The 17,021-nt window shown below is 42.2% G+C and overlaps 1 protein-coding gene across 1 annotated transcript; it reads right to left on the minus strand.

Moving 5' to 3' along the window:
- Positions 1–1,661: 1,661 nt before the first annotated feature.
- On the minus strand, positions 1,662–17,009 carry LOC107380758 (A disintegrin and metalloproteinase with thrombospondin motifs 8). The gene is made up of 9 exons (XM_015952090.3): positions 16,118–17,009; positions 14,562–14,801; positions 11,427–11,559; positions 11,149–11,316; positions 10,145–10,437; positions 6,918–7,104; positions 4,919–5,091; positions 4,111–4,286; positions 1,662–2,601 (listed from the first exon to the last, which is right to left on the minus strand). Exons 1-9 carry the CDS (start codon positions 16,877–16,879, stop codon positions 1,863–1,865), a joined length of 2,871 nt encoding a protein of 956 aa, XP_015807576.3. The 5' UTR covers positions 16,880–17,009; the 3' UTR covers positions 1,662–1,862.
- Between the last annotated feature and the right edge of the window lie 12 nt (positions 17,010–17,021).

The following is a 17,021-nucleotide window of genomic DNA, read 5'->3' on the forward strand; positions in this document are numbered from 1 at the left end:
GAATTGAACTTACTTGGCAGGTTTTACAGTGCAATATGTGTTGAAATCAGTGATGATTGCTAAGACTGATAGCTCTTTGATGACTCACTTTATATCTTCAACTGACATGTTTGATTATGCATGCAGATGTTCCATTCTGTCTTCTATAAATGTGTGTGGCATATTTAGTTTTTCAAATATGGTTATGTGTACTCAGCATTTTGCATGTTTTAATCTTTAAAGTGATCTAATGGCGATAATATAAAATACAATACAATAGTATAATATAAAAAAAATCAAAATACCCTCAAAAACCCTCAAAATAAATTCCCATATTATAAAATATTTTATCTTTTTTTTTTGTCCCGTAGAATCTGTTACAACAAATAAACACTCCAAACTTACATAAATGTGTTTATTTGGCCATTTTACACACAACAAAACAGAAACAGCATGTTATGACATATTCAAGGTAAAAACTTAAAAAATAAATAGCTGAAAAAGCTGCAATAATAAAATAGCTTGATCCTTCACTGAAGGGATATCAACCCAATGACCCATCTCTTTTTATATTATATTATACTGTAAGTTAACAAAAGGCTTAAAGGAATCAAATATACATACAGGTGTTTGAAAAAAAATGGTGTTAGCTTAGAATGTATTTACTTATTAAATATGTTTGGAAATTATAACAAATAAAGCTTCTATTCATTTGCAATCACTCAGTCTTGTGCAGACAAAAACACTTCTAGAGAAACATTTCTTGCTATGACAGTTATTTGTACCTGTGTTTGTCCCAAATGCACCAAACTGCATATAGTATAAAGTATATACTATAGCTCAACAATCCTAATTATAGAACAAAAGCAATAAATACTGAACACAACTGATCTGTACGTGAGAAGAAAAGAGAAGCAATCACATGAGCACATTTCCTAGAGGCCTCGGTTTTAGGTTGGGTAAACAGCTCAATCAGAGCTTTACAGGATATTGAGTTGTGTGGAGCACAGTCAGAGGTATAAATGTACACTGAGCTGGTGTTTGACAGCAGGTTTCATGTCAACATTCTAGGCCTACTCCAAGTGTCGCCTAACTCTGGAAGACTAAGTGTAGATCATCCCTAATTGCCTCCAAAAAGTCAGTTCTTTTTTAAGTAGGTCAACAATACTTTTCATACTAGAAAAAGTAAACACCACATCTTAACCAGAATCCATACGTAGCATCACATGTACACAGTGAGGTAGATTTCAATAGTTTCTGATTTCTCTAGTGGTTACCTAAGATCAGTAAAAGCAAAACAATAGTCAGGTAAAAGTCTGTGAAGTGATTTGCTGCGGACTTGGACAGATAAAAAAATGGGCCCAAGGACACAGGGATCCATTAGTTCCTTTATCCCTCCCACTTAGAGCCACCAGCATATTTTGAATGGCATTTTGCAGGTCAACATGAACGTTTAGAAATATGGAGGCACAACTGGGTCAAATTCAGATAGTTGTAGTTCTTTGTCATTTCAGAACAGTTTGTTCTTTTGAGGCATTTCTGTGTTTCTTTTTATGCACTTTTTTAAAAAAAATTCTTGGTTGATTTGCAAGTGGCCTGCAATGGACTGGCTCTCTGTCCAGGGTGTACCCCACCTGATTGCCCATTGACCGCTGGAGATAGGCACCAGCCCCCCTGCAACCCTACATGGGCAAGCGGGTTCAGAAAATGGATGGATGGATGATTTGCAAGTTTTTGTGAGTGTGGTTTCTTTGTATTTACTTTGTCTGGTTTTTGCAGTTGTTTGTGCCTCCATCCCTGAACCTGGCACACCCATACAGTATTCTATCCTTGACTGGGACGTGCAATTAGACCAAAGGCAGAGTTTACAGTTATATCGTTCTTCATAAGCAGTCATGATTGTTACAATCCCCAGAAACTGGTTCTGGGATTTTGTTTGAATCACACATCTCTGGCTCAACAGTCTTGCCAGTGTAGTCTATGCAGAAGACGCTACGGTGGCGTTCCCCTTGGCCACAAGTTCGTGAGCAGGCAGACCAAGGTCCCATCTGCCATATGGGACATGGCAAATCCCCACAAGGCCTGATGTCTGTGGGCTTTTTTGTTTTGTCACACTGGCAAGAAAGGAAGCCTTCGCCATCTCTGCATTCAATGCTCCTTCTGGACCATCCAGAGCCGCAGCTCTTGGAGCACTCAGACCACTCCCCTAGCACCCATTCAGAAACACTATTTATCATCTGCAAAGACATGTCTGAGGCCGTTTTCTCTTTTGAATTATTAGACATCACATCCTTCGGGATGAAAAAGGTGTACTTGATTTTGGGAAGGTTGTCCACTCTTCCTGTGGTCAGAAGTTGAATGGTGATGGTCTCCTTCAGTTGCCTGAAGCTCTGGATCCTTTCTAATGTGGTAGAAGAGCCGCTGTACTTTAGTACTGCACCTAGAACTGGGATGTCCTGCTCCACCGTAGACACAGAGAAGTTACCATTAAGGATATAGGTGCCACTCTCTCTTTTCACAGCCAGGTAGTTCCCATCATGTCTGATTCCTCTGTGGCTACGCTGTTTGATGTCAATATTAGTGGCACCAATGGGAATTGTGACAATGTCACTGTATCCATAGCTGGTAGAAAAAGGTACAAGACAGTATTAGATGACTCACACATTGTACACAACTTAGTCTCTATGGCATGCTGCTCTAAGGCTACGTTCACACTGCAGGCCTTGAGGTTCATTTCCGATTTTTTGAGTAAATCTGATTTTTTTGTATGGCCGTTCACACCGTGGCTGCAATACGACATCAAACTCTCTCCAGTGTGAACGCTCCGCGGCACCAAAGCGACCCGCATGAGCAGAAGACAAGAAGTCACACTCGACGGTTTTCTGACGTAGTCCTGATCTTCTGTTAATTCTTCTGTTATGGTCTGGAAACTGTTTTAAAAACTGTAAACTATTTTACTCCTTGCTCTCGCCGTCTCCCTGAATTATTGTTCACCGATAATGTTCCGGTATTAATTCATTCATGGGGAACCCCCCTTCCTCCCTTCACGGAGACAGAGACCAGTGAAACGCTTCGCTCCAGCAGAACCTCCACCTCTTGTTCACATTTATTATTGTATTTTTAATTCCTATACTTAAAACAGGATGTCCAGACAGACTCCTGAACCATTCTGTCAGCGCTTCTCCTCAGGAACATCCACATACGACGCTCACCTCCGCTGACTCAGCAATGTAGGAGACGGATTTAATGCAACGTGACCATTTAGACTGCAGTCACTTTTAAAAAAATCAGATATGCATCAGAATTAGTACTACATATTCAAGTGACACGGATCGCATTTAAAAAAATCGATCTGTGCGTTTAGACTGTCATAAAAAGTCAGATATGGCATGTGGGGGAAAATGTGGATTGTATGCACTTTTTGCCTACAGTGTGAACGTAGCCTAAGGCCCAGTTCAGAGATTTAAAAATGAACGAGGGACCCCACATATTGCAATAAAAAATTCACAGATGTAACGGTTTTGGTCCTAGTTTGTGGTGTCCAGCCACAAGGATAATACCACACACAACACATTAAACTCCTACATGAGTTTTCATCACCAGTATGCCAAACTGGGATTGCTCTGAGTCCCCTTTGACAGAGATATAATGCATACATAAAATATCTAAAATAATGTACATTAAGGCATACTGTCTCTCTCAAGCAAATAAGTAAATGAAAATGAAAAAATAAAAATCCACTTCAAAACAGATTTACTGCAGAAATCTAGTGGAAGAAAGAAAATTAACATATCTGCATCACTCAAATTAAAAATATGAAGCTGTATTTACAAGGTGTCATAGGTAATAATGTTTTTCTTTTATAGTTAAGCTACTGCACATTTGCACGTGTTTTATTTTGAAATTTTCTGGATGCTTTACACCATTTCTATAATTTCCTGCCTATCCCGATCTGATTTGCTGAGCTTGATGCATTCTGCAAGTGTAGCTAGCTTGTAAAATCATGACTATAGGGGATCAATTTAGTGGAGGGTCATGACACTACACTTATTTACTATGATATTATATAAATACATTTTAAATAGCATACATTTGAACAATTTTCTGAGTTTTTTTGTGTGGTGTCCTTACAATGCTTTGTTGTAGGATCCTGTGACCTTTATGCAGCTAAGTCCATTTCCTCCACACACTCCACACTTATCCACCCTCTTGCTGGATCCAATCACCTGGTCACAGCCTGCTTTTACACACTGGCCTTGAACACAAACCGATGTGGTGTCAGGCCCACAGGTTGTCCCGTCAATCACCTGCAGAAACGCAACACAAAGTTGTACAGGATAAGTCAGAAGGTTTCAGAAGATGAACGTTTTAATCAGACTGTAGACATGATCATTTTAACCAGGGGTGTGTCCAGGGAGTGGCCTGGGGTAGCACATGCCACCCTTGGAATCTGATTGGCCACCCCAGGAGCCACCACACTAATTTACTTTTAAATAGGCTTTTCGTTGTCCACAAATGGCTTGGGGGTAAAACAAAAAAAAAGCATAACCATTGGTGCCACCCATGCACAAAACTGTGCCTCACCTGGGCCACCCCATTTTAAAAGATCTTGACACGCCACTGATTTTAACCCTGTCACTTAAAGGTTACGGGAACATAATGCTAACATTATCAGCTTCTGAAATGACATTTTATCAAATCCCTGTCACCAATACTTTAGCCGTGGCCAACAACAAATCTGTTACAAAAGTTTGCTCTTATGAACTCAGAATTTTTTGAAGAATGCTCCACTGGATCAAAGTGAGAAGAAGTTCCTCTTTGCTATAAAAATAAACATAATCTCCAAGAAAACGTCTCTTTGAGTGAATAAACACAACTTCAGAAAGCAAAGTCCAACAGTGGCAGGACAACCTTCTTAGAACATGGATGGGTACTGTACCTTAGATTCAAACACTTTAAACTCACTGCTGCCCCTGGCCCTGCAGAAGAGTTTACACCTGTCTCTGGGGGAAACACCAGCATATTTTGGTATCCACTGTTTGACGTTCCCATTGTGGTCCAAGTAGATCAGGCTGTTGTATTTGTCACACTGCTCTTCTCTGAAACTTTTACCTAAACCACAGAGCAAGAAAAAACAAGTCCACCTTTAACTGATCAAATAATGAAATACATTAACAGGTTACATTTTCATCATTGGATGTAACAAGTCTATCCCATAAATTTGTTTCACATTATAAGTTGAATTACTGACATAAATGAACTTTTGCACCAGATTATAATTTTTTGGAAGTTCACCTGCATGTTTGCCGGTGTCCTTTTGTTGGTGCAGTTTTCTTTTTCTAAACTCATTTCTAATTTTCATTCTTTGTTGCAGTGGTTCCCAACCTGGGGTCCTTGTCCCCCCAAGGGGTTCCCCAGAAGATTGGACCCCACATATTTGTGTGTGCTGAGGTTGTGAGCTTACCAACAATATAGTTGTGAAAATTGCATTTACAAAATCCAGAGAAAACACGCAATAGTACAATCAAAACTATGTGTAAGAAGCATAACTCTGTATGTGTGTGTAAAGTTCGTAATTTTTCACATTTACATGTGTGCTTTAGGAGTAGGGGTTGGGGGCTCTGGCTTGTCTTGAACACAGGGAAGGGGACCATTGTGAAAAAAGGTTGGGAACCACTGCTTTATTCTATTTTTTGCAGGCCACACTGATAGCCTACTGTTTGTGTGTCTGTAACTGTCTTCATTATATTGTTATTCCCTGAATGTGCTGCCTTAATGTGTGGATTTCCCTACTTTGAGATTATTAATTCAATTCATTCATTCAATCATTCGTTCATTCATGGTTCAAAAATGCATCTAACGATTTACATCAGTACTCAGCCAGGGTTCTGACTTTAATGGGAGAGCAGCACAGGTTCTGGATTTAAACCCTTCTGAGCTGCTATGGGTCAAGTTGGGATAAAGGAAGACTGAGTCAGTCTGTCTTTTTAGTCATGTGACTAACACACCCTCCAGTGCCATTTTATTAGGGAATGAGAGGAGAGCCTTACACGATCGAATAGTTTTAGCAATTTTAAGCTATTAATGGATAGCCTATCAGAAGAAACGCAGCAAAAATTCTAGGGATTCACATTTAGCTAAGGTGTCCATCGTAAACAACATCAATCCAACCTGAAGACCAACCGCTGGAGAGCCGCTGCAGCCCTCATCTCTCCAACATCCACTCTGGACATCATAAACTATCTTTGTTTATGGAATAAGTCTTTATACTTTTGAGAGGTTTTGAAGCTAAATTACTAGAAGATCACAAACACCAATGGTAAAGTATCATAAACACATTCTAAATAAAACATATTTAATAATTAAAGTTTTGTGTTTAAATGTGTCCGACTACCCATTTTCATTTCACATCTGCAATAAACCATCTTTAGATCTTTCTAATGTCTGCAGGAGATTTTTTTCTTGCAACAAAAATTTTCATTGTTTTAGTCTTTTCCTTAAGTTTGTTGTGTTCCCTTCACCAACTATGACTCCATTAATGCGCAGCACTTTTGCTTGTGTGATGTCATCAAAAAAAGACTGACTGGAAGCTGCTTCAAGAAGAAATCAGGTTACCTGGGAACACAACAGGTAAAATACTAAGTCTGCCAGGCCGGAAGTGCTACTAGTTAAAAGTTAAGAAAACATTATTTTCATTTGTTCTATGTTCCTGCTCATTTTTTAAGGTGAACAAACATGTTTCTACAGGTTCCCAAACTTTTGGTTGGTTGTGTTGGATTCTGTCAAAGAACGAGCACAGGTTCAACCAAAAATGGGTTTAGGAGATGGTTTCTATGAGACAAGAAGACATAGATGGTACTTGCATGCATACTTCCTTACCACAGTTTAGAATGTTCAATTTTTATCTTCAGCACACTTCAAATTTAACTGATATTTACCATTGCTGTTGTCACACAGCTGGATGTTGCAGGACTGGTACCGAACCCTCTGCCCCTCACAGTACATCCCTTCGTTCTGAGGCACTGGATTGGTGCACTCCCTGTAGGAGAACTCCACTCCACCTCCACAGGTCCTGGAGCACTGCTGCCAAGGCCCCCATGAGCTCCAACCACCATCCACAGCCATCTGTGGTGAAACAGAGAAAAACAAGATCCTTCAGCAGAGCTGGTTAGAGCTCAGAGCCAAAGCTGAGAACCTAAACCACAGTCTGGGCTTCTGGGTTTGAGGCCCATCAGTGTGTGTGTGTGTGCAAAGCCTCAAAGCTAAATTTCTGTTGAAGTGCAGCACGCGCCTCCTGTCTGCCTCTGCCCGCATTCCTGCCACATGTGTCACTCATCACGGGTGGAAGCTGCCATGCTGCAACTTTTTATTCCTAAACCAAATGTGTTTTTGTTTGCTAGTGTGGGTTTTCGTTTCAGATGTTTTATGAGTTTGGAGCAGAAAACATCCTAACTGCCAACACATCTGGATCCATAAACGATGTGTGCATATAACACATGGGGAGGATCTCAAGGCAGCCAAACTAAAAAGGAACACTGAGATGTATAAATGATCTATTAAAAACATAAAGTGGCACCATGAAGCAGCTGCTTTCATACTCACTGAAGTGGATCACTGGCTGGTTTTGTTCTGTTTGTTTTCTAAATAATTAAACAAAACTTCTGCTGTGTGGAGACAGCTACAGTTATGTGGGCAGAGTGGTCACCTCTCAATCAGAAGGCTGGTTTGATCCTAGCTTCCCGAACACATGCTGAGGTGTTATGGGGACGTGTGTGTGTGTGTGTGTGTGTGTGTGTGTGTGTGTGTGTGTACTTGTCTTTATATGTTTAAGTGGACAATTTTTAACATTAACCTGTACATTTCCCCATTGTGGGGACATTTTGCTGGTCCACACAATGCTAAGCACCCTAAAATGTGGTTTTAAAGGTATGATGTGAATTAGCTTTTAGTTTAGGTTAGTTTAGGTTAGGGTTAGGAATAGAACCCCATTGGTTAAGGTTAGGGTTAGGATATAGGTTAGGCATAATATAGTCACTAAAATAAATGGAAATCACTGGAGGTCCACACAAACGTGTATACGTATATACATGTATGTGTGTGGGTTCTACAATCCCGCAAGGCACTTCACAACACAATCAGTCATTCACTCATTCACACACACATTCACATGCTGGTGGGGATGAGCTACAATTTAGCCACAGCTGCCCTGGGGCGCACTGACAGAAGCAAGACCTGCCAGAAACTGGCCCCATCATTCCCTCCAACCAACGAAATAAACACATTTCTGGAGTCAAATAACATTATGGATGGTTTTCAGTCAGGCTTTAGACAGCACCACAGTACAGAGACTGCACTGATCGATGTATTAAACAACATTCGTCTCAGCACTGACACAGATAAAGCATCGGTCCCGCTTTTGATACTGTGGACCACAACATTCTCCTCGACAGGTTCACAAATTTGGTGGAACTATCTGGTACAATGCTTGCCTGGTTCCAATCCTATCTCAAAGACAGGGGCTATGTTTTCTCTATTAGGGATTAAAAATCAAAGCGGATCACCATGAAATGTGGAGTCCCTCAAGGCTCAATTCTATATCACTACTCATTAATCTATATATATGCTCCCCCTGAGTCAGGTCATACTTAATAACAACTTTGCCTATCATAGCTATGCTAACGACACCCAGATCTACCTAGCCTTATCACCTGCTGACTATCTGTCACACTCTGTCAGTACCTAGAGCACATAAACAACTGGATGCAGTCAAACTTCCTTCGGTTAAACAAAGACAAGATTGAAGTTATTTTCTTTGGCAACAAGAAGGTTGGGATGGATGTTATTGCTCAGCTGGAGTCCAGGGGAATAAAGACAAAGACCCAGGTTAGAAATCTTGGTGTCATCATTGACTCCGACCTGAGCTTCTCTGGACAAATTAAGGCTACAACTAAATCAGCGTTTTATCACCTTTATCAAATATCAAGAGTCAGAGGTCTCATGTCCAGACGAGACTTAAAGAAACTCATTCATGCTTTTAGTTCTAGTCGGCTGGACTATTGCAATGGTATCCTAACTGGTCTAATTTTATGTGTGTATATGTTTAATTTGTGTTCTCCTTTTTATTGCCGTGCCATTTCATGCTAATTGTAAAGCCCTTTGAATTCCCCTAGGTTTGAAATGTGCTCTATAAATACAGCTGCCTTGCCTTGCCTTGCCTAGTACCTCTGCCTACTTCACCAGTCAGATTTGTATCTGGCTTTTGACAGATGTGGACTGGACAGTTGCTGCAGGCAGCATGAGTCACTGGTTACATCTGTCCTTTTTTGTTTCAATTAGAGATGCTTCTGCTTTCTGAACACATTCTCACACCCAAGACATCAAAATATGATGCCTTTGACCAAGCCTCAATATATGACGAATCGGGACGCCCCAGCGCGTCAGGAGACAATGATCAGGGACAAACAGCTGACGCAGCGTCCCAGAGCGTCGGTATCTGACGCCGGTGGTGAGACGGACATTAGAACTACTTGTGAACTACTTAACTTTCCCCTCACCCAAATCCTAACCTCAAGGTCACAGTTTATGGACCTTAAGGTTAGGATTGGGGTGAGGGGAAGGTTGAGTAGTCGAATAATGTCCGTGTGACGGTGCGCTTCAAACAGTGACGCCAGTGGAGCCACGTGACCCAGCGTGCCCCTGATCGTCGTCTCTTGACGCGCTGGGGCGTCCCGATTCGTCATATATTGAGGCTTGGTAACAGGTGTCATATTTTGACGCCTTGGGTGTGAGAATGTTTTGTGGAGGCCTAACTATTTTTGGTAGGATACCTCATGTGATCCAAACTGATGGCTGGAGAATTGGAATGAATCCTGAATATATTTACTTTTTTAGGGATGTTAAGTGCAAATAAACTGGGAAGAGACAACAGCATTCTGGGTAAACTATACTAGTCATGAGTCCTTGTATCCAGGTTACCTGGATCGTTTCCTGGAGATATAGTTGATTACAGGGTTTGTACCTCCAAAGGTCATTGATGTATACGACCCTGACCATGTTTCAATTCTCCAGGAAAAATAAAACATTTCATTTCTGCAAGAATGTTTGTTTCACATATAATTACAGCTTTTTTATTTTAAAAAAATCCTCATCAGAGACATTGTCTTACCAGCGGCTGCAACATCTCTTCAGACAACCTGCATTCTCCATTGAGGCAAGTCCCGTTGTGGCTGCAGGGGGAGCCATCAGCCCAAGGCAAGCTGCCATTCTTGGTGGAGCACTGTGGCATGCCATCCTCTCGACACCACAGCTGGCTGCAGATATCACTGTCCGATATGTTAGGGCAGTGCATAAACTCCTCTCCAAAGATCTGTTGGCATTGTTGGTCCAGACTGTACTTGATGCCTGGCAGTTCATTCGGCATAGACATGGTGTCCTCTGGGACATCGAGCAGACAGTCCCCTGTGGTTAGAGCACAAATCAGTATGGTTTTAGTCTGACAGGTTTGAAGATCACAGCATTTAAGGCACTGACAGACCTCTGTCTATGGCATGACACCACTGTCAAAAGCTCGGGGCACGTTGTGTCCTGAAGGGAATTATTTTTATTTTGACAAATGAATTTTTTATGAAAGCTTGGAATTTGGACACAGCTCATCTAAATCAGAATTCATTAATCATCTTTCTAATTAAGTTTATTGCTTTAAGAGTGATTCTGTCTGAAGTTGGCTATGACTTCATTGTTTTGGATCGAACATTCTCCTCCACATGAGTTTTTACTAGACATATTTTCCAGTAGATAAAGAACACATTCTTTCACCGCCAGCTGTTGCTTTTGGCTACAGAGGTGAGGAGCAGGACGAAGTCCACAGCATGACTCAGTGGAAAGGAAGGCTCGTCGACAGATCCAGAAAGGATACAAACAATACAAGACAGACATGATGAAAGTTTTTAAAAAGCGGAAAGCGAGAGGAGGGAGGAGAAGAGGATGTGGAACTCTAGAGGAACCACAACCTATAATTTAGGGGGATCAGTGTGTTTAAGCAGAAAAGCCACCAGTCCAGAGATGCTGAGTAGAAAAGTGTGTTTTCTACATCCCTGAATAAATCTCGTAACAAAGCTGTGATGTTGATCCCGTTTTGGAGAAGCCTACTGTCTGATGTTTGGTTCTCACCATGCCCATTGTCGAAGAACTCTGTGATGTGGAGAGCGCTGCAGGGAGACCAGGGGGCAGTTTTGTTGAAGCTAACAAAGAGAGGAGCCATCAGGTGGTGTTCTCCTAGATCCCCAAACAACTTCTCACATGTCTTTGAGTCATCATGAGGCATACTCAACACATGCCCTGTGGGCAGGGAAAAGATGAGAAAACGGCTAAACTTTAGACCAAGATGTAACAGAATCCTGCATCCATCCCAACTCAATCAAATGACAGCAGGTCATGTGGGACCTCACCAAGCTCATGAGCAGCCGTGAAAGCAGTTTGCAGACCGTTGTCCTCAATGACTGAGCAGCTTCTTTTGGGATCACACATTGTCCCAACATCAGCCACACCCAGTGTGTCACAGCTTTTCTGCCCGCAGATGTCCTGCAACAAACAAAATGTACGCCGTAAACAGAGCTCTGAGAATCAGATGAACACAAGCAGTGACTGGATTAGTGACTTTTGAGGATTTGCCCTGTCGAGGTTCGTAAAACAAGTGAAGATGTTTATGTCTTCTTGATCTTTTGTACAGCCTGATGCGCTCAGCCCTTAGGTCTGCCCACTGGAGTCTTGCATAGATGGTGATAATTGTACAGAAACAAGAAAACAAGACGATATATAGGCTTGTCTATGGTAAAAGTGTCGATCACACAGCTTTTAAAAGACGGTTAAAGTTTAGAGAGCTTCCCCACAGCATCGTGACCCAGACACCATGTCCTCAAACCTGAGACAGCCTGAGGTTCTACTGAGGCTTAAAACTATATGTGTTATGATGTATACCGCCTTAGCTTAACTTTAACTTAGCTTTATTGTTCTATGGTAAGGGTTAGGCATACTGACATCCAAGCACATCACTTTAGTAAACAGCGAGAAACAACAGGGAAATACAAACGCTGTAAATGAGAGTCAGAGGCAGCTGGATGGACATAAATATTACATTATTCCATAATTTGATGTGAACCTTATGAAGAACAACCATCAAAAAATCAGCTCTTACTGAACTAAACTGTGACCTTAATGAAAAGCATGAGGTGCAGCTGTGAAGCAAAGCTCAACTTGGACATTAGTGGTTTGAAATGTTTGTGTGCGCGCGCGTGTGTGTGTGTGTGTGTGTGTGTGTGTGTGTGTGTGTGTGCGTGCGTGCGTGCGTGTGTGTTTTGATGTCGTCATCAGTGCATTATGTAACATTCAGGAGTGATTTTAAAACCAGATATTAACAGATGAGAATTTGAAATATTTAGGATTTTTGGCTCGGCGTAGTAAATTAATCGCATTACATTTCCATTAGAAATTCTGCTGTGCTTCTCTCTTTTATACTGTGACATTAACCATCATCAGAGCGGGAACACTGGGGCATCAGGAGCATGCATCGGTGGCCTCCCCTCAGCCCCACTCTGAAAAAAGCTATAAGGCAGAACTCTGATTTAAAAGACATCTGGACCAGAGCTGGAGTTTAGACACAGCTCAGCATGTTTGTACGCCACGTTCCACCACAGAAACCATCACTCTTGTAAACATGCATGGGCCAGTTGGTCAAAGCTCACGATATAGTAGAACATCTGAAAATAGTGCAGAAAGACTCAAAAACACAGAGCATGGAGCCACAAAAAGGAAAAAGAGAGTGTTTCCATTACATTTAGCAGAGAGTAACCGAGTTTTCCAACAGCGAGTAGTCTTCCCTCATTACTGCTGGGTGCTTGGATCACATTTAAACATTGAACTAGCAGCAGGACTGATTTGTGTTGCCACTGAACTTAGCTTGCCCACGAAGAGCCTTCCACCCTCTGAATTTCAAAGCATCTCTGCACGGAAAAGGAAAACAAACCTAAATTGTATTTGCTCGATTGAATCAACAAGTCCAACAGGAGACAGCAAATCTCCATGCGTTCCACTCATCATTTCCCACGTCCGGCCTCAGATTTACATTGTAGGTGGTGTAGGCAGGTAAACATCAGACCTGTCATCAGATCAGAACCAAGGTTCTGGCACTTAGCTATAAAACTGTAATAATAGCGGCGTAGCGTGCCTAATGTTTATTCAGCTAACACCTTGTCAGCATAACAGATGGAAGAATGCAGCCAAAGGCAGCAGAGCCAGTCAATCGCAGCTGAAACCCTGAGGAAGTATGAAGCACCCATAAAGCAACTTTTGTTTGCTCTTTGTTGACATTCTGACCGCTCGGAAAAGATTACAACTTTTCCAAATCAACAATCTGTTTTCCACATCCCTAACTGAACCCAGTAGGCTAGACAGACTTTCCGTTTTATCCTCCCTGTTCCTCATCTTCTTTCCTAACCCTTAGGGCTCCCCACAAAGTCGGATAGAAGTATAATTTCTCTAAGGAAAAGGGGTCTACTGAACAACAGAAACAAAAATGGGCCTTTGCTGCATGGTGAGTGAGGAGGGGTTTATGCTGGAAAAATGAAAAATATTCCAGACATCGCATTAGCAATAAAGAAACTACATTAAATGCCCCTCAGACTTATAATTGACTCCCTCCATTTACTATTCATATACTTTTTATCCAACGTTTCATTCACAATTATCATCTAATTGGAGACTCTATCCGTGGTGAGGGTCAATTTTATTTCTTTATCAATGTTATATTTTGTAATTACATAACAAAATAAAATCAATAGGTTTTATAGAAACAGTAGCAAATTAAAATTAATTATTATTATCATTGTTATTATTATTATTATCATCATTATTATTATTATTATTATTGTTATTGTTATTATTATTATTATTATTATTATTATTGTTGTTGTTGTTGTTGTTGTTGTTGTTGTTGTTATTTAAAATACTGCAACAGCTGTAGCTCATTGAGGTAAAGCAGGCTGTCCAGTAATCGGAAGGTTGCAGGTTTAATCCCAGCTTCCACCAAAACAGGCTGCTGTTGTGTCCTTGGGCAAGACACTTAACCCGCCTTGCGTGCTGGTGGTGGTCGGAGGGACCGATGGTGTCTGTGTTTAGCAGCCTCGCCTCTGTCAGTGCGCTCCAGGGCAGCTGTGGCTACATCGTAGCTCATCACCACCAGGTTATGAATGTGCGTGTGAATGGTTGAATGACTGTGTCGTGAAGCGCCTTGTGTGGCTGTAGAACCCTAAGCAGGTGCTATAAAAAAACAGGCAATGCATTACTATTGCTACTTCATACCTCAGGCTTTAAAGGGTTGAGACATGATGAGAGGAGCTATGTCACCCCCAGAACCCCCATTCCAAGTGCCAAGACATGCTTGTGCCATCAGCCCCCCCCCCCCCCCCCCCCCGCCAAGAAAAAAATGTCAGCATCCCAGGGTTTTTACCAAAGACCAGGTGAATGTAATGTACCAGCCGCACATTGTGAGTGTGACAGGAAGCCAGCAGGCTGTGTGTGCCCCCCACCTCTCTAGTGAACAGCAGGGCAGTGTCATAGTGCTCTGGATGCCTCTGGCTCGGTGGATTGAAAAGCTGCTGCCAAGAGCAGAAATTTCGAAGAGCCACACCTCCGTTGCTGGAGACCTGCGGTCCAACCTCCTCATCCTCCACGACCAAGATTTTCACCACCACCATGTTGACAGAGTTCTTAATGCTGGGGTGTTTGTACAGTTGAGCAGCCATGGACAGGAGGGTGAGAATATAATGCTGTAGAAAGAGAGGACAGTCAATGAGCTGATGTCTTAGATCAGCATCACATGCTGACCTGACTTGCTGTCTAAGCAAACATCTCCAAGAACAGCTGATGTTTGTAAATTTCATTTCCAAGCCTTGTTTTTAGATTATGCAGCCATGAATCTCCACAAAACAATTAATGTCCCTCTGCTAACCAAAGCAGTTATATTTTTATATCCCAACATGTCATTCTTGTTAACAGATCATCATAATGTGGTAGCTGGACTGTAGCACCCAACTCTTTATCTGATTATTACCATTTTGATGCTGGCTGACAAAGACACACAATGCCATTCAGAAATCACACTAATAGTTCCAAACAGATATTAGATCATTAAAAGGCTTTGCTTCTGGGCCTGCTGAATATTTTTATTTCATTCATGATCTGCGTGGATGTTTATTTCTGACCAGTGAGAACAGAGTCCCCTCCTGGTCCCATCACTGTCGGCTGCATTCAGATGAGGATGGGAGGAAAACTGTGATTGGTCAGCACAGAAGTCTGAGACTGATGTTGGAGAAAATCCTTAAAACTGGAAAAAATATACAAGTCCTGCATTTAGCAGGTTTCCAGATATTCTTCTTTTTATTATTATTATTATTGTTGTTATTATTTTATTATTATTATTATTAATAATGTTGTTGTTGTTGTTAATATTTCCAATGCATGAATGATAGGAGGTTTTCCTCATTTACTAAACATTGCTCACTTTTCCGACTGTAAACTGAATGATTTTCTTTTTTTTTTTTAACTCAGGATTTGCAGTTGGAGCTGAGGGAGATGGATTAGCGTGATGGTGAAGTGTAGTTCTGGTTCAGAAAGGCTCCTGGAAGCAGGGACAAGGGGACAGCAGCAGAAATCTTTTCCATATATTTGAAATGCTGGCCGATTTCTTTGGCCCTGACCAGGAGATGTCTCCCCAACTGTCTGAGACAATAAATCTAAACCCATAAATACTCTGGGATCGTGTTAAAACCGTGCTGCCAAAATCGTGACGAACTTTGAAAGCATGCTGTCCAGCATTTCGTGCGTTTTTCTTGCCTGAACTATTTTCTCAACCTGTGAGCCAACTGATTTCCGCCCGAGCCTCCTCACTGCCAAAGCTTCATGTTTTAAGAAGCAGTGGGTAAGAGGGGAAATAAGCCGTCTTCATGCTTTAGTCTGTAAAGTCGGACTAAACAGACGGTTTTGGAAAATAAAGAAAGGAGTGAGATGACGTCTGCGGCGCCTTGTGGAAACTTCCATATTTGTCTGAAGGTTCTGATTAGTGCAGGAGCTTATGTCACCTGACCTTTACTTCATCTCCATGGAAGTGGGTCATGGTTGCGTCCGCTACGGCCAGGGTTTCTATGAAGCGTGGCGCGGAAACGAAGCGTCTTCGGCGAGGTTCCCTCTGTGCGTCACTGTCGCTGTGCGTAAAAGTTTCCGTCCAGCGCACCCCCGTGCGTCTCTCCTCCTGAGAATCTCCATACCGGAGAGGAATTCCGAGGCTCTTAGCTAGTGTCCTCCTGTTGATGACATGCAGCTGCTCGGTAGAATCCGAACCCTGACCGTCACGGAATTTGGGTTCAATGAAATATTCTCTCCCCTCGGTGATGAACGAGCCAAAGAGGCCCGAGCACAAGCTGAGAGCCACCAGCGAGTTCTCATCTTGATCTACGTTCCCGGAGTAGAAGCAGCTCCTCAGGTGTCCTTCCCTCTCCTGAGTTTGGTTCATAAAGCTCCGGAGGTCCGAGCGCGCGGCAGCCTGAGCACCTGAGCCGCTGCGCAAAGCGCCTCCATCTTTGGCTGTGATGCGCTCCACGGTGAAGGAATGCGCCATGAAGCTGGTGTCTGGTATGAGGTTGAGAGTCATGTCTTTGCCAAACGCTCTGAGGCTGAAGCTCGGGTGCTCCTCGCTTCTTTTCCAAAAGCGGCGGTTAATTTTCCCGTTAATCCGAATGGGAACAACATCCTCCGATTCAAACGAGGCGACAAGTGCTGTGCTGAGAAAACAGAGGAGGAGACCCACACACGGATCCTGCATCCTGCACCTAAAACCGACTAGTACCATAAAGAACGACTGATAGACTGGATCCCTGTGAAGCTTATTCGGCTAAATAAAAAAGCAACTTCCGGTGCCGCGACGTCTGGGTTGAAGACCCGTTTATCTTCCGTCCGTTCTGATTCTCTCCAGCACAGCTGCAGCCTGGATT

Source organism: Nothobranchius furzeri, chromosome 13 (assembly GCF_043380555.1).
Source record: "Nothobranchius furzeri strain GRZ-AD chromosome 13, NfurGRZ-RIMD1, whole genome shotgun sequence".
NCBI lineage: Eukaryota > Metazoa > Chordata > Actinopteri > Cyprinodontiformes > Nothobranchiidae > Nothobranchius > Nothobranchius furzeri.

Bases quoted from the DNA above. Each gene is read 5' to 3' on its own strand.
- LOC107380758 (XM_015952090.3), bottom strand. From the start codon at position 16,879: ATGGTACTAGTCGGTTTTAGGTGCAGGATGCAGGATCCGTGTGTGGGT. The intron at 11,560-14,561 runs GTGGGGGGCACA...TGTTTGTTGCAG, and splicing joins CCCTGCTGTTCACTAGAGAG to GACATCTGCGGGCAGAAAAG. The intron at 7,105-10,144 runs GTAAGACAATGT...GTTTCACCACAG, and splicing joins AAGAGATGTTGCAGCCGCTG to ATGGCTGTGGATGGTGGTTG.